This window comes from Bactrocera tryoni, chromosome 1 (assembly GCF_016617805.1).
Source record: "Bactrocera tryoni isolate S06 chromosome 1, CSIRO_BtryS06_freeze2, whole genome shotgun sequence".
Classification (NCBI taxonomy): domain Eukaryota; kingdom Metazoa; phylum Arthropoda; class Insecta; order Diptera; family Tephritidae; genus Bactrocera; species Bactrocera tryoni.
In genome coordinates, this window is record NC_052499.1 from 68,504,690 (window position 1) to 68,524,281 (window position 19,592).

A 19,592-nucleotide genomic window follows, 5' to 3' on the forward strand; every position below is an offset into this window, starting at 1 on the left:
TCTCTGTGTGCTGGCTTGCCATCTTAAATAAATAGAATTTGCACAAAAGTAGGGCTTGCATAAGCAAACAGGCGCCATTCACTTGTGCAACGAGCATAAAGGCAAAGCGGTATTGAAGTGTATATACCGTTAGGTGGATTTCTGTTTGTCAAATTATGTCTGCATAGGCACTTCGTATGTCCGTGTGTTCGGTCCGGTTGAGCACCTCAGTAGGTGGCTCTTGTAAAGCCGCAAAATGACAGAATACCACAAAACTAATACACACAATTCAACAATTCAAATGTTCTTACACCAACACATAAATATATTTGCACGTGTGCATATAGTGATGCATGTAAATTTTCTGCAAATGAGGTTGAGGTGTGCTCATCACTGCCATCTTTACTGTAAGTATGGAATTTTTATCCAAAATTGTATGCAGCAAGTAATTTATTCAATGGAATTTAATAAATCTTCTAACTAGAAAATTGAAAAGCAAGATAATTCAAGAAAATAATTAAATTTTTACAATTAGCCTCAGTGGTACTAGCTTAAAAGTGTTTTCATTGCAAATGAAAACTGTAGAAATATGAGCACTATTAAGCAATAGTGCCAGGAACCCGTAGAGTGATAATTTTAACACCAAACTGAACAGATCAACCTATTTTAAGCATCAGAATAACTAACGAATTGCATGATTTTTTCCAGAGCTATTTCTGTTGTTAATAATATTTTTAGTCGCGAACAGAGATTAATTTAAATAAAGATCCCTTGCAGTGATATCTTCTCAAAGCACTATGCTAGCCAAGCTCGTAAAGAGTTCAAGCATATAATACCTACTGTTACCTCGTTGACTTCATGCACCAAAAAACACGAATATCACTTCCACTAACGACGTTGCTGTCTGAGTGATCTCCAACAGTATTTTCATTTTTCACGTTCAGATGATGGAAGACTTACTCTAAAAATTGCCGAACTTTACATGTAACCAAGTAAAGGTACTTTTTTCAATAGCCTTTTTTTGACAGATCACAAGTGAGTCGTGTCAAGCTGTCATGTTATTTTTGTTCAATATTGTTTGGCATTAAATCATGTTTACATGAACAATGATTACAAATTGTTTAACTTCAATATGAAAATTCACGTTCTATAAAGACTGTATTTCGCGTGCCGCGCTTAAGTTATGGTCAACATAATCGGCCTACTGAGCATGTCATTCACAACACCATAACTTATCTTGAGACCCAGCATTCATTATTGTATAATATTCGACCGAATAGCTGTCGTAGCTGTAGTGTACACGAAGACCGTGGAGAGTCGATTCGGTGCCGTTAGCGCATTTTACTTCGAGATTTTAAATTGAAAGCGTACAAAACACAGCTTGCCCAAAATGTGAAATCACTTGACCTTCCCAAGTGACATCGCTTCGCTCTATAGGCTCTTGAAAAGTTCCAAGAAGATTCGACGTTTTCAAGCCAAATTTTATTCAGCGTTGAGGCCAATTTCTCATTCAATGGTTATGTAAGAAGCTCCCGCATTTGGAACGAAGAGCAACCTGAAGAGATTCAAAAGCTGCCATTTCATCCATTCAAATGAGAATGAAAATTGGTCTCAGCGGATGCACCATCAGAGACGTAGGCACGACCAACATTAGAGATATATAATCTTCAAAAAATAAATACCAAAAAAAATCTTTGGAATGATATTAGACATTCCACATTTAACTTTAACTTTTACTTTGTTTGTTTTTTATTTAAAAAAGTAGGGAACCTCGAAATGGATCACCTTTTGATACAACATGCAGCGTTAGCTGTATTCGGACGACAGAAGTTAAAGTTATAGCAATTTCAATAAAAGAAAAAGTGTGCCATTTTCCATTTATTACAAAGAACAAATATTGTTTTGAATAATATTCATGGGTAGTGAGTCCCGCTGAACCAGTTTTGGTTCTTAGCGATGGCAGATGAAGTGCCATTACTTAGTTCATGAGGAGAAGATGATGATGTGAATTTCAACAGGTTCTGCGGCCTCTCTCACGACACCTCTTCCAGTACCCTGGGGGTCATAAATATTTTAAGCGGGCTAGTGGACAACAGATGCTCCATTGCTTACTCGCTCTTGACATTTCCAGCAGTAATCTCGATATGTCGGCTCTACTCTGCAGGTATGCCACCACCGGACTTTGACCAATCAGTATTACAATCATGTTCCTGTAGTTTCTTCTGCAACCATAAGCCAGGACTTTGTAAGCAGTTTTACATTTTGAAAGAGCATTCCATCGAATTTTAACCTTCATTGCCATGCTCTTGTCGAGTTCGCCGTAAATATATGGCAGAGGGCATACTCAATATTATATGTAGACACACGTTTCAAAAATTTTCGTAGCGACCAAAGGCCTGGTCATCCTTCAGCTAGTAAGAGTGCTGTGTTTTTGAAATCTTTGGTTTCGATGGAAATATTATCATCAGAAATTTGGAGAATTTTACATAATTTTAACAAGCTCTTCACATACTCTTGTACTAAATTCAGCTGAAAAGCTTTAAAGTGGCTTTTTCGTGAAATTAAACAATAGAACAAAAGAAATTGCGAAACGGAAAGAGCTATTACAAAGTAAAATCACTGAAGCATGCAATTAGTATTATGTAAGAAGGCCTCAAGGATTTATAATAATATCAGGCAGGCGGAAAAGTTCGTATAATTTCCACGAGTGACATAAATTAATTGATGTCCAAAAGAAGCTATTACAGACGAAAAATTCAAAAAGAAATGCACAAAATAACATTAGAAGACTGTAAAATGAAATTGATCGGGATACCTGACACCCCAAAGATATCATAGGAACGTGTGGAACATATATGTTGCATATCACCTGAACTCACAACCGAGACAAAGAATGTCTCAAATCAATGAAAAGGAATAGCTTACGTCCATTCTCCGAATTTGAACACAGCATCATTTTCCATTTCTCAGACTTTAGCAAAATATTTACCAGAGAGAATACACTCTGAAAGCAATAATGCTGAAACTAATGGCAATCAGAATGTTATCTCAAAAAGTTGAAATATCGCAATAGTTGACTTATTGCTTTCGATAAATAACAATAAGTACGATAAATAAGAATAAGAACAACAAAACCGAGTTTTAATAAAAAAGCATTTGTATATTTGTAATTCATATTTTCTTAGAAAACTAGCGAGTTAATCTTTTGAGCTTTACGAAGCTCCGTTTTACACATAACATGGTATACGCGGCTCTGGTGCAAATACACATTCGAAGCTTTCGGCGAAATCGCGATTCTGCTTCATGCCCAAATAGAAGATATTCTCCGCCAACTCTTTGCCGAACTCGCAAAAATTCTGTCCATACAAAATGAAGAACACCTTCTTATTATCCAACTTAAAGCGTGACAGTATTCGATTCTCATGTTCATAGATGTCACTGTTTACACTCGCACGATCAGGCTTCAGCCAAGTACTGTAATCAACCCAAGCATTTTGGAAAGCCTTCAAATAGACCAGCGCCAAAACACGCGCCTCGTCCAGCACATGCACGTACGGTGGCAACTTTAAGCATTCGGCAAGCTCATGCACGCGCTTCGGCTCACGATCACGCTCCGTCGTGTTGTACAATGTCATCCACAGGTGTACATTCAATGTGGGATAGTAATAGGACATAGGCATATTGCGACTTTGATACAAATACAATGACCAATCCAACATAGTGCGCTCCACGCCCAACTCGTAGCTGGAATTACGTCTACGATGCAGCTCTAGATTGCGTACATTATGCTTATAACTCTCGCGATACATCATTAACGATTCGTATTCCTCGCTTAATTCGTGTGGCCGCAAATAGATCTGCGGCAAGCGGAATTTCTCTCTCAACGTCTGCAAGCGATGACGTATCGGGTGATGCATGAAATTGTGCGTTTGTGCGGCTTTTAACAGAAAAGTATCCAGTAGTTGCAGGAAGTTACGATGCTCCTCCGAATTGCTGCCGACATAGTTCTTGGTGATAATGTAACCAAAAAGTGGCTTAAAATATTCGAATGTTTCGCGATAGCAATCCTCCAGCCATTTCTTGGAGGTACAGGAAACGAAAAAATCCAACATCTTGTCTTTGGCACTAAACTTCTCGGGATCTTGCTGCAGCTCAGTAAACAGCTTCATGAGATCATCGAGTTCGGGCAAATGACCTGTAATTCGCATGTTAAATACTATATATACTATTTTCTACTTCACTCCATTTATTCTCACCAAGTATCGTGAATAGCGGTTTACTATAACTACAAACGTAATCGTAGAAACTCTCGCAGGGATACCGATTTGGGTTAACGGACTCATTTATGCGTATAGCGAGTTTTTCCAGCTGCCTTTCGCGTGCTCTGGACACATACTTATATGCTCTCAAATCGTCCCCACCCACAGGCAGACAAAACATTAGCGCCACCAACGCGCATAGCAGGATGCGGTAAGTCAAAAGCGCGCTTCGTCCCCGACCGCAGCGACATTGATGAATGTTCTTGCCAAGCGAAAACATTGTTATGAATCACGGATCTAATGCACTCACGTCACTATCACTCACATAAACCGTTAATAGTTTATTCAACTTCACGAAACTTAGTTTGCTCTGGTGCTCACAAACCGCACTTTGTTGGTCAACACTTCGCGCCAACTTCACTTTGATTTGTGTCAAAAACTTCGGCAATTATTCGGTTATTTACAAAAAGCGCGTGACTTGAGTACTCGCGACTTGTCCTCGACACTATATTGGCAGTAATTACGAGTTTTTGTGCGCGATTTTCACTTGATTATTTTAAGCGTGACACGCAATTTACGAGCGTTGACACTATGTAAATGCTGCCGCCACTGCTCAACACTCGTCACTTGCCACTGACACGCTGTGGCGCTAATCTGCGAACTTAAGCTAATCGAACGAGCGGCGAGCTTCACTTCTACACAATTATCTCTGCTGCTTTTGGGCGATAAGCATTAATAAGCGATTTAGTTTCATTGTATTTGTGTATGTTTGTACATTGTTTTCGATTTGTGTAATATGTTTTGATTTCTACTTTTATAGTACAATTCTTTCAAACACAGGAAACAACAAAAAAGTTACTCAAAATGTTGCTAAATTCTTTGATAAGACTTTGAATACACTTACGAAATGCCATTGATGTGAAACAAGTTTATTATATAAATACGTAACTGTATTAAAATATATATTTATTTCATTGGAGAGAGGAAATTTATTCTTTTTTAAATTATAGTACTTGTTTAATATATGAATATATACTTTAATCAATAGTATTGCCACCAAGTTTTGTACATCCATCAGAAGTAAACAACATAGAAACAAGAAAATGTGCTAGCTTCGCTTCCACTGCAACCATTATAACACGAAAGGGTGTAAAAAGTTTATATCTTATTTTTGATTGGTCAGTTTAAATTGGCACCTGTAAGCTATAGTGATCTAATCTGAACAATATGTTCGGAGAGATAATAATCTATTTCAAATTTCTTGACTATAAAATAAAAGAATCAATCGGTCAGTAATGGTCCGATCTGAATAGCTTCTTCAGAGATTGTAACAATGATTTGCATATTAATCTATGCCACACAAAGAATCGAGTTGGATGGGTCAGTTTACATGGGAGCTGTATGCTATAATGTCTCGATATCGGCTTTCCAACAAACGAGCCACTGGTTGGTCAGAAAAGAACTTAAATTAAAGGTACTGAATAATAATAATAATAAAAAAAAAAATAATGAAGATCTTTTAAGAAGATTTTGATTTTCAATACCAACTATATGTTGAAGTATTTATAGTGTTCCGATATGAGAAATATATTTGAAAACTAAAGCGCTGTGTTGCTTCAAAATAATCTATGACAAATTTTTTGAAAATATGGTGTTTTGATATCCACAGTTCCGACAAAGGACCATATACACTTTTATGTGTTATAAACTTTGTGTCAAATCTATAATTATAAATATTCTACAAAACGTAAGGTGAACAGTTTGAATTTCTGAGCATCTGTGAGAAAAAAAACGTAAAACTTCTAGTTTAAATTTCGCGCGAAAACCCTTAAGTCGATTTTATTTTATCAATAGATGTCGTTGCTACAAATCACATCGTGCCATACCTTATAGTCTTTAAAAGGTGAGATTCTAAGATTCATTTAACAAAAAAAAGTTAAATTCGGGGAAATTGAAACAAATTTACAGCTGTTCAAAGATTAGTGAAAATAATGAAGAAATTCGCTATACAAGTATTTTGAAATTTTTGTATAAAAAAGGGAAGAATGCCACACAAGGAAGAAGTGAAGTTTACGGAGACAATGCTGAATCAGTTCATGTAGCACAACAATGGTTCGTTCGCTTTCGTTCTCAAAATTTCGATGTGAAAGATGCACCTCGCTCTGGTCGACCGCGAACCCATCGTTAAGTCGGTGAAATTATGAAAATGACCGTCACATAAGCAGCCATGACATCGCTAAGGAACTAAACAATCATCACCAAACAGGTTTGAACAATTTAAAAAAAGGCTAGCTACAAAAAGGAGCTCGATGTTGTTGTGTGAAAAATTTAATGGACCAAATTAACATCTGCGATTCTTTGCTGGAACGAAATGAAATCAAACCATTTCTGAAGCGAATGGTAACAGGATAGGAAAAATGGATCAAATACGACAATAATGTGCGGAAAAGATGATAGTCCAAGCGTTGTGAAGCTCATCAAATGGTCGCAAAGCCAGTATTGACGCCTCGAAAAGTTATGCTGAGTGTTTGGTGAGAATAGAAAGGAATCATCCACTATAAGCTGTTCCAGCCTGGTCGAACGATTGATTCTATATTTTATTGTCATTTACTGTCTACATTTAAAGTCGCCTTCAAGAGAAGCCTGTGAAAATTACTTGTCGCTGTTTTTCGCCGACAAACCCACGAAACGAAAGTTTTACAGTGATGAAATATTGTATCTAGCGGAAAAATGGCTAAAAATGGTCAACCAATGGTACATATTTGGTTCACTAAAGTTCATTATAAATATAAAAAAAAATAAGTTAAGGTTGATTAGAAATACGAAAGGACTTTTCAATATTTTGGTTATTATTTCGAGAGAATACGTTCACAATTCACTTTAAAATTTTCAGAGTTAAAATTTTACGGTCATTTTACACTTACCCATAAAAATGGACAAGTGTTTCACGTGTTATCAGGAATATTGATCAAGATTGCAATAAAAGCGCATTATGCATGTATGTCCTCCAATTCAGCTTTAAACTAATTTGAAAACAGAAATAAATTTTGCTAAAAATCCATATATTTTGTATAATATATAACACTTACAATGAAGCAAAGAGAAAAAATCTTAAGTATGGTTAACCATAAAGTACGTACACCAGCACAGAATATAAATACATAGTATAATACATACAACATAAGTATATATGTCTAAGTAAACTTTAATAATAATCATGTTTCATTTTTCCGAAAAACCAAAACATTATACTTCTACAAGAAGCTTGTAAATAAACCGCTTACGTTCTACTACTCTTACTTAGGCCGCAAGGCCTTCACCAAATAATCACTCGCTATGTCGTTCTTGTATATGTTCGCCAAATCCACGCAAGTCTTGCCCAGTTTATCCACGGACTTGGCATCCGCACCGTATGTCAGCAGCAGCTTCAGAACACAAGCGTCAGCGCCCATAACAACTGTAAATGGCAAATTGTAAACGCAAATATCCAGCAACAGCCTTACGTAATCGCCTCGAACGTGAACTGTACGCACCTGCACGTGACAGTAATGACCAGCCGCAAGCATCCGTTGCATTCACATTGGCACCGTTTTCCAGCGCAAATCTAAGCAGCTCCAATTGATTAGCGTCGACGGCAAAGTGACAAGCAGTCATGCCATTAATGTCAGTTGCTTCAAGCTGTGCCTTACGATTTAACAGAATGCGTGCGACGGCCAAGCGCCCATGGTAGAAAGCGAGCTGAATGCAAAGTGGAGAGAAGCGAAAGTGGAATGTGTTAAATTTCCAAAATGTTTAATTGCAATACTGCAAGAAATTCTTAAACTTCTCCGTTTATGAGAGCGCAAAGAATCATTTTTCTCTTTTGACAGTTACTCAGTAGAATTTAGATATTCGGTACGAGACGGGAAAAGTTGATCTGACTGAACTTCAAGAAGTTATAAATTTTAAAATAAATAAATTTACCGAAGATGCTTTTTTTTAACAGAAGGCGGCTCTTTACATGGGAAAGAATTGAGTTGAGAGCTAAGAGTTAAGCTTAGCATGTATTTCCTTTCACTCACATCACTTTTTTCTACACACCTGCAGTGGAGTGCGTCCATTAAGCGGATTGCCGGTATGTACACTAGCGCCATGGCTCAGCAGCACATCGGTGACACAATGCTCACCGTTCATAATGGCATTCGCCAGCGGCAAGTAACTATTCGGACCGGGGTAGTCTAACAAGCTGGGGCGTCGCCGTAGTATACGCTTAACCAAAAACTGTTGACCTTTCTTGATGGCGCGGTGTAGACACAGCGCAGTAGGCAGTGCTGCTAAAGTAGTAACCTAAGTTAAAAGTAAAATGTTTAGGAACGGTAATATAGAAAATAGCGGTGGTTACCAAAAACTCTGGTGACACATTGACATCCTCAAACAGACCGAGTGACTCCGAGAAGCACTGTCCCTTGATGCGCAAACGATATGTGAAGTTCTCAGCCAAATTTTCGATGGTCGTAGGTGCATAGCCTACCCTTTGAAAATATGTAATATACATTTTGGAGTGAATTTGTTTCAAATGTGCCTACCAAGCGACTTGCTCCCAGCCGCGTCGTCGGTGATATTTTTCGATTTTATATACCTCGACATCATCCAAGAAATCCCAATCGAGACACACACTATTCAATTTCTCTTCCACGACACGTACATTGAAGGCAGTATCACAAGGCACAACACAGTCTTCTCCAGTACGCATAGCAGTTTTCTCGTCCTCAAGTAAATTATCCCCACTAGTGTGCTTGTCCTCGTTGTCAGGGCTAATATCACATTCATAAACTTGCTTTTCGCCAGCAACTTCCATTTTTCTTACATCTGCCACATTTCTTTCAATTTCTTTATCATTTCCAGAGTGTCCATTTGGCGCATCAGCGCATAATTTATCATTTTCTTCAATTGCAAATTTTTCATTTCCTTCTGAAATGTCGCTGTTTTTACTTTCACTCTCCCGTTTTTGCATTTAAAAGTTAAATGTTTGCTGTTTCCTTACTTTGTATTCAAATAAAAGATTCTTTGGCGAATGGACACTTTTTGTTCCATATATTTCACTCGCTCACTTTTATTTCACTGATTTAGGGGCAAAAACTGCCATTTCATATCGTTTTTATACCGTTATTTGTTTTATCGATATGATAATGGTCGCCATGGTGAAGATTATTTTTTAGGGGAAAATCAAACGAATTGTCAAAGTAAATTCACCAACGCATATTAAATGTAACGTTTTATTCAAATACTAATGAGACATTACTTACTCTCATTCTCCCGATTTTATTCACTCTAAGCACAAATGTTCACGGTTATAAGAGAAGTGCGCTCATTCAATTTTATTACGTTTAATCACATGTTGGCCGATATATGCGGTATAAAGTCACCTTGAAGATCGAACGTCTTTATATTAGGTGTATGGGGACTATGGGCTAAATATTGGCCGGATTAAACCTATTTGTAGCGTACAGACATATTATTATCAGGAAAGGATCCCTCTGAATTTTAATTATATGTCTCACACATTGACCGATATTTTCATTCAAAAATCAACTAGTCAGTACTTGAACTTGGCGCTTGAACGGTTTTGGTTCGATTTACGCAATTTTTATACTCATTTTTATACATGTTGCTGGGGATGGCAGTAACAAAGGGACACTTGTAGACACTTTGCAATTTTGGAAAAGTGGTCGTGGCCCCGCCCTCTAATAAGTCTAATATATAGTACATATCTCCAAAACTATTTAGTATATTCTGTAACAACATGTTAGGTTAGTTTAGGTTGGATGGCTAAAGATCGCACGTGGAACTATAGAAAAGAAGATTTCTTTTGTTCGAACTTAAATTAAATAAATTAGCATAACGCTGAGTAGCCAATAAAAAATTTCATAGGGTTTCAATTACAACTCCTCCCATTTCGGTGGGATATCCGAAGGTATAGCCTCCCACGTGTTTAGATCTTGAGCTCCCAAACTCCATATAGCTTCTGCAAATGGCGTCTGGTAAGATTCCCAACCTTACAGCATGAACGCCAATAGCCCTGAACATAGGGATAGGCTAGTCTTACTGAAGATATCAATTTTGTGCCCATCTAGTAATAGAACGCAAGAGGATTCAAAGGCATCAATCCGCTCCCAGTCCCCCAATTGCGGTTCTAGGGTGCCTTTCCTTGCTAGCTCATCAGCTATGCAATTTTGTGCGATTCCGCTATAGCCGGGCACCTATACCAATCTTGTCACAAAGACACTCGTTGCTATTGATAGCGAGGTTAGTCAATCCTCGACCAACCCTGACCACACTGTAAATGAGTTCAAGGCTAGTCTGCTTAAAACTAACATACATAACATAAAAAATATATTTTTCAAATAATTGATATAATGAAACATGCCAATAAATAATAATGCCAAAATTTATATAATTTAAAGTTTAAACAAAATATTTCACTTGGCTCACCCTTTTTCCATTTGCACTTTATTTGCTGTTAATTCTTTGCCAGAAGTTAATCAGCTGTTTTAGCTGCCACGGCCGGCCGCCATTTTGCTGAAATATTCCACTCTTCAATCACATAAAATTTCACTACACTTCTGTCCAATGAACAACGCATTATCCACTAATTTATTACGCCACACAAGTGTGTACTTACAGAATCTTAATATATAAACACATTTTAAATATTTAAATTTATTTAAGTAACATTTTCATAATATCAAGCTCTAAGGCTCACGTCCAAGAAAGTAACAACTTCACCGGGCGAATGAACAAACGGAACTGAGGAAATTAAGATAATCCAAAAAGCAGTACGAAATTATATACAATTTCCTCTTTAAGAATGTCAAATTTTGAATTTAAGCTCCCTAAAAGTATGCAATGGTTGTTAAAAGATAAATATTAGAGCACAACTGTTTCTCAGCTCATAGTAGGAAGGTAGTAAACTTTGCTACTTGGATCCAAATCTGAATTTGTATAACAGTTTTTAAGTTTTCTATATCACTGGATCTTTTATTTTCCCATATTCGTGTTAAGATGCGACGGGTAAGGATAGATTGAGTAAGGAAATGTTATTTTTTTATTGCATTATTGAACAAGATTTTTCAATTTTTTTATACAATTTATTTATTCGTTAATGTAGGCTATGCTAATTAAATTTTTCATAGAGCTTTTTAAAGAGCTTTTAAGAAAGGTTTTGACAAAAGCATGCTTATCAAAAAAATATCGACTATAAACTATTGGCTTACAAATCTTTATAATTTTGAAGAAAGTTATCAAGAGACCAAGTTTTATGTTAAAGTTTACACATTAATAAAATGGTAAAGAGATTTATCTGACCGAACTTTGGACTTTACCGGACAGATGTATCAGAAAAACATAAGTGAATTTACTCCACACTGAACTTCTAATTATTGTCTCGCAAAAGTACACTACGAAAAAGCATTTAAAATGTATCACACTAAAGAAAGATTAGCTCATATGTGGCGGTATGTAACTCGACTAAATATTTAAGAAATTGTATAACAGTATTTGCATTTCCTTTTCACAGATCTTCTATTTCCTCAGTTGGTTTTAAGCATCCGTCCGGTTAAGTTGCAATTTTGTGTAACACGTACAATTTATAATTGTGTGATTGAAAGCTGAGGTTTTCTTTGAAAAACTCAAATATTGTATATATGTATCATGTCAAATATGAGTTCTGTTCAGATATTAAAATCCTTTTAAAACTGTGTGTAAATAAGTTGAAGCATCTATAGAAGCATTAAGTATATTTCTTGGCAGTAGAGAAGATAATGCTAGAAAAAGCCATGCGAAGCATACATAGAATTACACACAGGGTGAGTCATATGAATTTGTTTTTCTATATTTAATCTTTAACCTTATTATATGCAGTACATCTGAATGTTAATAAGCACACATCGTCACCTAAAATGCAAACTAACAGATCATCAAAAAAAAAAATAGAAATTGAATTTTTTTTATTGTTTATGATTCACTACATCATATTGCATATAGGGAGCATAAAATTTTCAGCTTCCGCTGTCAGATATAACCAATAATAACCATTTTATAACCAAAATTCAAATTCTGTTTCCATTAGTGGTTTCTAGTATATCCTTTTTCATTCGCTTTTAATGAAACTATTCAAACATCAATATTTAATAGGACAAATAGAGATAATGTAAGAAAAAATTGCCTCAACTCGCTAATTTTTTAGCAGACCATTAAAGGTTTTAATCCAACCGCTGTTTCTTTGGAATATAATTTACCGTAATACATTTTCTAAAAGTATGGTAAGTTTCGAAAATTCTTTCATTATTTGAGGTTAGCAGCATTATATTTTGCTACTTCGTGAATATATAGTCTCTATTCGATGAGTGACTGGTAAACAAAATCTAAATCGAACAAGAATATTTCCGCTTTTACTCGAAGAGCTAAAAAACTCGGAGTTTCATAGAATTTTAGGTAAATATTGAAATCCTGTGTTATGCCGTTATATTTGCAGTGTGTATTCGTGAAGGGCATTAAAAGAGCAACTCGAAAGCCATAGAGAGATTAGAGTAGATAAGAATAGACGTTAGGTCGCGGTGCAATCCTCATGTATTTATGTCATCTAGATAACTTTGCTACCAGTTTCATACTTCTATAACCACCTTTTCGAACGTATAAGTCCATACAAACTGTTGTAGAGCGATTAAGTTGCCTCAATATCATAAAAGCTGTCAAATTATAAATAAGCTTAAGTTAATCGCTGGCTTAGTTTTGGGTGACCCCGCCTTCAGCTTCTTCCAACAAACACTCTTTAACTGCTTTTAATCTCACACTACTCAATGGATTGTATGAAAGTGATGTATGACATGGCGGCCTTCAAAATCTGCAGATAAAATATTTATTATCCACTAACTTGCCCCACAATTAAGCACGAAGACACATCACGTTTATGAAACACTTACGCTCATGAAATTGGCCAGCGAAGCCTCGTAGAAGCCGGCGCTAATAATGATCTCACGCTGTGAACGTAGCATCATCAGACGCAGAACGTGGCGATGACGAGGCGGTAAATTATACCATTGCGACATCTGAATGGCCGTACTCACGGCGGAGCTCTGCCTCGCCATAAATTCCGAATTTAATAAAAGCCGAGAAAGAAATTGCCAAAAAAAACAGTAAAAGCAAACACATAAACGTAGTATAGTAACAACAAAATTTGTACCTCAGTTTTGAGAAACTCGGCGCCATAACAGTAAATCAGCAATTGCAGCAGAATTGAGCTGAGAAACGTACAATAGACCACCATCTCCATGATTACGCCCATATTCTGCAACAACAACAACAAGAAGAAGAAAGTAGAGTAAATAGAGGCACATAAGCACAATAGTAAAATGGAGCGTTGGGTTGTGGAGAAGCATTAGGCGCGTACCGTCACCAGCTGATAAATGATGACACACACTTGCAGCGATGTCATCAGAAATTGTCCGAAAATTATTGGCTTGAATACGCGCTGCACACTCTGCGCGAGCCCCAACAAACGCACATGGTACTGCACGTAGATGCCAAGCTCCCGCTGTAGGAGCGCTTCGGATTTGTCGAATGTATTTGTCTCGATGAAATACTGCAAAGCTTGAAAGTGACCACGCAGATTTGTGGTGAACGAAACAAAGAGACCATCCACAGATGTTGCATGCATCACCACTACTATGGTGATGAATACGGTGTAGATATAAGCGAATTGATAGCCTGGTGTAGACTCAAATTCGAAGGGGAACCTGAGTGGGCGGCAGAAAGAAATTTTGATTGTAATAGCTTACTAATGACGTGGAAGTTATAAATGGTAAAATAAAAAGTAAGTGAAACAGTTATTAAGAAACAATCAATTTAGTAGTCTACAAAAAAAACTGACTCAAAGGAAAGTTTATAACAGAGAGTTTATAACAGAGAGACGAATTGAATATATTGATGATTTCCATGAACACCTGACTGTGACCACCTTGTGTGCTCACCGTACTTGATAACAAAAGTCCGGGATCTTTCTAGTTAGCCCATCAGAAGGTTCATGAAACCGGCTTAAAATAGTTAGAATTCGTTTAAAATTTATAAGACAACCCAGAATTGAAAGAGTGAGCCTATAGACTTCCCAAACGTTCGAACCCTTTGTCAGTAAGTAGTGTTTTTGTAGTGGCAATAGAAATCATTCCTTAAAGAATGTTGTGAATTTAGTCGGACGGACAGTCCTTGTCCGAATATAAATAAATCCGGGGCATCCCTAGTCACCTTGGCCCGACTGCCATGGGAATGAATCCCTTTGCCCCACTGACTGTCTAGGCAATGGCATTTAGGGTTTTTCTCATAAAAATGGACCTTCTACCTCACTAGTTTATATACCATAAACCAAACCTGATATCATAATTAATAAACATGGTCCTTTAAGCATTATTTGGAACCAGAGTATAAGTTTTTGTACTGTGCTCAAATGTTCAATCAGCCCGAAAGAAGGATATCTATATTCAACAAAGCACACTCACAACTGGTTTAATGGGGTGTAGTTATGCTTCTGAGTCAGCAGTTGCAGTTGTAGGGCCCAATTCCTACTCTTGCGTCCTCGCCTCGCACCCTGCAAACGTGAGTAATGCGGTAGCCAACGCGTCTGAAGCCTGGGGTCACGGCTAAAAGAGTGTAAGTTTCAGCGGAGCCACTTTGACATATTCGGTTTAAGGGTTCACTGAAGTCTAATTGCAGCGTCTGTTCACCAAAGGTGCGGCCGTGAGCGGGCGTCGATCTCGAAAAATGATGCTCGCAATATATATGCTTTTTAATACTCGCCCAGCGATGCTGTGTGTTGGGCTTGGGACAAACCACGTAGAAACCACTTTTAATGAAGCCTCGGATTCAGCCTTAAAATCCAATACAGAATCACTCTTTCCATTCGTGCTACTTTGGACTAAGTAGACAATTGAAAAGTGAAGCCCTCTCCGACGAACAAAGGCCAAACTCTACCGGTCCCTCATCATGCCATATGGTGCAATGGCATGTACAGTGACATCATCTGATGAGTCGGCCTTAGGAGTGTTCGATAGAAAAGTTTTGCGGAATATTCATGGTCCTTTGCGTAATAGCGACGGCGAGTAATTATTAAATTAATTTATCTTCTGTCGATCAAATAGTTAGGGAGGTCTGAAATTATACTTAGTATTCACTTCGAAGTCTTGAAGAGTTAATAGAAGATGATTTTTGTTTCAAAAAGTTAATAAGATTTAAGTTAAGACCCAACGAAGTTAGCATTCAAAAGACATTTTTTATCGAGAAGTCCATTGCGTTACCCCAAAAAAGTCACCTGGAGTATGAAAATGGAATTTGAAAACAACCAAATACACTTTTAAGTTCAAATGAAAGAAATTAAAAATTAAAAAGAAATTTCATATTTTCCTTACCTCATTGGCATTGGTAGCTCCAGCGGTATCGGCTTAGATTGAAATTTCGCCCAAATCATGCTAACCAACGGGTTTATTGTGAAATACAAGCCCGTGCACGAGACGCTATAAAAGTACAGTTTGACAAATCTCTTTGCTCCCACATTGGCTGTCACCAGACACCGTTTGGCACCCGCTTCTTGTACTGTGCAAAATAAAGCAACAATAATTAAGTGAAGAGCGAAATTTATGCAACACCAATTACACCCCGCTACTTACATTCATCGTACATGCGTTCGAACTCAGCCATTAGGCTTTTGAACTCGCGCTTGTACGTAAGAAATGTTGAGGTCTTGATGACCGTCAGCACATTGGTGAAGACAATACTGAGGCAAGCCGTCGCCAATGCCAAATCGTCGTTATGATAAATAATGTAATTCATCATTGGCAATTGTGCCGACACCATAAACAACAACAACAGCACATACTTCAATGCCTGGCAATGGCGAAAGCACCACCGCTGCCGCTTCGACTTCGATTTTTGCTCATCGCTCGACGACGCTTCATTGTTATCGAAGATGTCTTGGTGGCCCATTACACGCAGACAATTGCGTTGTATCCTAAATAAATCCTCAGGCATTGTTTTGCGTTGAAGCGACGTCTACTTATGACTCGGTTGTGGTAAATATGGGAATCACCTATGACTACTTCAACTTCAGTGGAGGCGAGTCTCAAGCGGCTCTCGAGTGCTTGCGCGTACCAGTCAGAGCTCTTTGTGCGTGGTGATATTCCACTTTCGGCTTTCTGATTGTCTATTCTGCTGCGTCGAGAGTTTTATTGCTTCACCGCGTGGTTGGGCATTTTCATTGTGCATTGTGCGACGCAATTATTTAAGGGTTTAAAGAGACACACAATTGACGTGTAATTAATTGTCACATTTGATGCGATAATTACTTGTTTTGTATGTCGCTGAATGTTGCTGTAATCATTGTATTGAAATTGATAATTTTAGATTTCAATTATTTAACAGTTATGCTTAGAGCATTGGCTTGGCGGGAGGCCTGTGGATTGGGTTCTAATTTTGTTTGTGATTACATGTTGACAGGTTAATTCCCGCGCACTATTGTTACATTTAATAACAGTTGCCGTAATTGCCATGAAAATCAAGCTGATAATGCAGATAATGACTCTCTTAAAAAGTTAATTGTTACCCATTGTCGTTCGAAACGGATTGCTATTAATGATGGCTTATCTCAAACATAAACAAATATAAATCGAAATTAATGTCTCTCATAACTTAAATTAAATCAAAGAGAAGCAAGGATAAAGAAGAATTGTGACAATTAATTTTAAATAGCTGGAGATATGGCGAACATTGCCGATGAAGGAATGATAATAATTAAAGAAAAATTGATGGTAGAAGGTTCAGGGCGAGGCAACTATGGTGGAGGTAGCGGTAGAAAGCGCTTCCGAAATAGTTTTGAGGAATGTCGCCTAGTTGCCATTCCTCAACCACGTACAAATCTGGAACCATTCCCACTAAGTAGACCAAACAGTTGTGAAAAGGAAGCGAAAGCCATTATGTTCTTTCCACTTTTATTTTTAAAATGGATTTTGATTTGCCTGCAGAAATGAGATGCAATTATTTCGATATATTTCTAGTTACCAGTTACAGACTCTTTAAATTTGATTGCCACAGTTTAAAAAACATTCTTCTGATATTTGAATTGTAATGGAGACTTACAAGGGTTACTTGGGTTTCTTCGGGTAAAAAAGAGTCTTTTCCCAACAATTTTTTCACATATAAAAAATAAAATATTAAACTTTTTTATTTTTACAACCATATACTATAAACAAAGAAATTCTGAAATTTTTGAAAAAAAAAATTTAAACTCGGCCATTGCGACGCCATTTAAGGTGACACCTCGGAAAAAAAATGGCAGAATAACTCCTAACAGGATCATATAAAGTCAAAAGATGCGTATTTTAATTAAAACCTTAACTTAAAACTTGGACAAAGGAAAACAAAACTAAAAATTCGATTTTTGGCAGACATTTTAACAGAAAAATTAAATTTCAGTGAAAATTTCGAGACTTTTTTTTCAAATACTTGTAATTAAAAAATCCTTTTTCCAAGTCTTGAAAAACTGTATTATAAAAACCTTTGCAAAATTTCATGAAGGTCGGCTGAGTAGTTCTCGAGAAATCTTGCGAGCTAATTTCAAAAACACAATTTCGAAAAAAACGCGTTTAAAGACGGCGCTCTTAGCCTAGCTAGTCTCGAGCGCAGAAGTTCACAAGGCTGTATGTCTGAAACTATTCCTCGGATCAACTTGAAGATATACTAAAGATATTGTAGAATTTAATAACACAAAAAAAATATATTTTTTTAAACGCGCAAACCCATGTAACTCCTTAAGAAAGGGTTGCAGGGACAATGATCGGGAAAAAAGGTCACCCCTCTTATATGTATAACTTACATTCAACACTACGTTCACCATTTTATAGTACAATATGTCCGTTGCTTTAAAAGAGGCCATAAACTCGGTGATTCTCTCTTTATTTCTCTCCAGTGAGTACTCTCTCGAAGTTTGGGAACTCATGCAAGTCATGTGAAACCAGATTAAGAGATTAAGGGGGATCCCGAAGCAATTTTTCTATCGTTTTCATTGTTTTGTGAGGCCGGTTAAACAGCTATCTCTTCCTCTTGAAATTGTGCTGTTTTTTGCGACTTTGCTAGAGCTCAAAACACTTCCAGGTTTTTGTTGATAAGACGTATTGAGTTACATTTAAAGTAAAATGCATAGTAAAGCATAGAAGAAGAGTCAATTACTCAGTACTCAATTCGTAGTCATAAAATGTGCTGTCTGAGTACCAATTATAAATGATGCTCAGATGAGATATTATTAAGTCAATAAAGTTTTAAGACAAAATGTTTTTTTTTTCATAGATATGTATACCAGTGTATAAGAATCAGTTTATTTGTATTTACATGAAAAAGTGGAAGTAAATGCAAAAAAACAAAAGAAATTTCTAATACTCCCCAACATGAAAGCCACAGGAGAGCAAGAGCTCAGAGTTCGAGCTCACTAATAAAAGTTCGAGTTTAGTCATCACATTCAATTTGTTATTTTTTGGACATCTCTTACACATTCGTGCTTACATATGCTTTTACATACTTACATATGCTTTTACATACTTATATATAATATACCGTTAATCATTTCATATACACAAATAATGATCAGCTAATTCACCAATTATGTGAAGTTCTCTTAACAATTATAATTGATTAAGAAAGTTAGCCAATAGCGCTTTGACCCATTGGCAAAATCAAATGCGAAAAATATAATTAACTTTTGGAAGTAATAATTTAATTGTGTTCATAGCACATATGTTCAAATGGACTTATGTAGCGTTAGCATATAAATCCATCGTACATATTACATATATACTATGAATATTTGTTAGCAGCTGAGCTCAGCTGTTTGCTGACGTCAACTTCATTACTTCAGTACGCCAGTAATGATTAATGGTATATTTTTCCAAAGCAATAGCACCCGCATTACAGAAGAAATTATGTTAGCAGCAATAATTACTGGTTTTTATATATTCGTAAAGCGTTTTCGTAGAGTACGGCGCGTAAGACTACACTCTGTGTATGGTTTCATGTGTCTGTTGGAAGAATTGTTTCAATATCAGTGATGTATAATTGTTTCTGTGGTACTATAAAGATGACCTTTCTGTTTGACTACAAAATAATTAATAATAAAATTGTCATTCAAAATTTTGTAAAATCGCTTTTTACGCTTTCTTTTTTTCACGGTTTGCATCTCCCTACTCTACTATATACATGTATAGCCTTAGTCAGAGTTGCAAAAATTGTAAGTATTTATGAAATTTTAGTTTCTGAAATACTGAGTTAGATGAATACTCTAAA

General features: G+C 36.7%; 3 protein-coding genes across 3 annotated transcripts; all 3 read right to left on the bottom strand.

Moving 5' to 3' along the window:
* Positions 1-3,124: 3,124 nt before the first annotated feature.
* On the bottom strand, positions 3,125-4,944 carry LOC120766573. Its single transcript, XM_040092165.1, has 2 exons — positions 4,236-4,944; positions 3,125-4,174 (listed from the first exon to the last, which is right to left on the bottom strand). The coding sequence occupies exons 1-2, from the start codon at positions 4,516-4,518 to the stop codon at positions 3,207-3,209; spliced, it is 1,251 nt and encodes a 416-aa protein (XP_039948099.1). The 5' UTR covers positions 4,519-4,944; the 3' UTR covers positions 3,125-3,206.
* Positions 4,945-7,414: 2,470 nt separating this feature from the next.
* Positions 7,415-9,342, bottom strand: LOC120766574. The gene is made up of 5 exons (XM_040092167.1): positions 8,804-9,342; positions 8,620-8,749; positions 8,319-8,564; positions 7,772-7,976; positions 7,415-7,695 (listed from the first exon to the last, which is right to left on the bottom strand). The coding sequence occupies exons 1-5, from the start codon at positions 9,229-9,231 to the stop codon at positions 7,535-7,537; spliced, it is 1,170 nt and encodes a 389-aa protein (XP_039948101.1). The 5' UTR covers positions 9,232-9,342; the 3' UTR covers positions 7,415-7,534.
* A 2,999-nt stretch (positions 9,343-12,341) lies between these two features.
* Positions 12,342-16,446, bottom strand: LOC120766625 (odorant receptor 82a). The gene is made up of 6 exons (XM_040092239.1): positions 15,932-16,446; positions 15,674-15,857; positions 13,666-14,011; positions 13,459-13,563; positions 13,199-13,351; positions 12,342-13,119 (listed from the first exon to the last, which is right to left on the bottom strand). Exons 1-6 carry the CDS (start codon positions 16,290-16,292, stop codon positions 13,069-13,071), a joined length of 1,200 nt encoding a protein of 399 aa, XP_039948173.1. The 5' UTR covers positions 16,293-16,446; the 3' UTR covers positions 12,342-13,068.
* Positions 16,447-19,592: the final 3,146 nt, after the last annotated feature.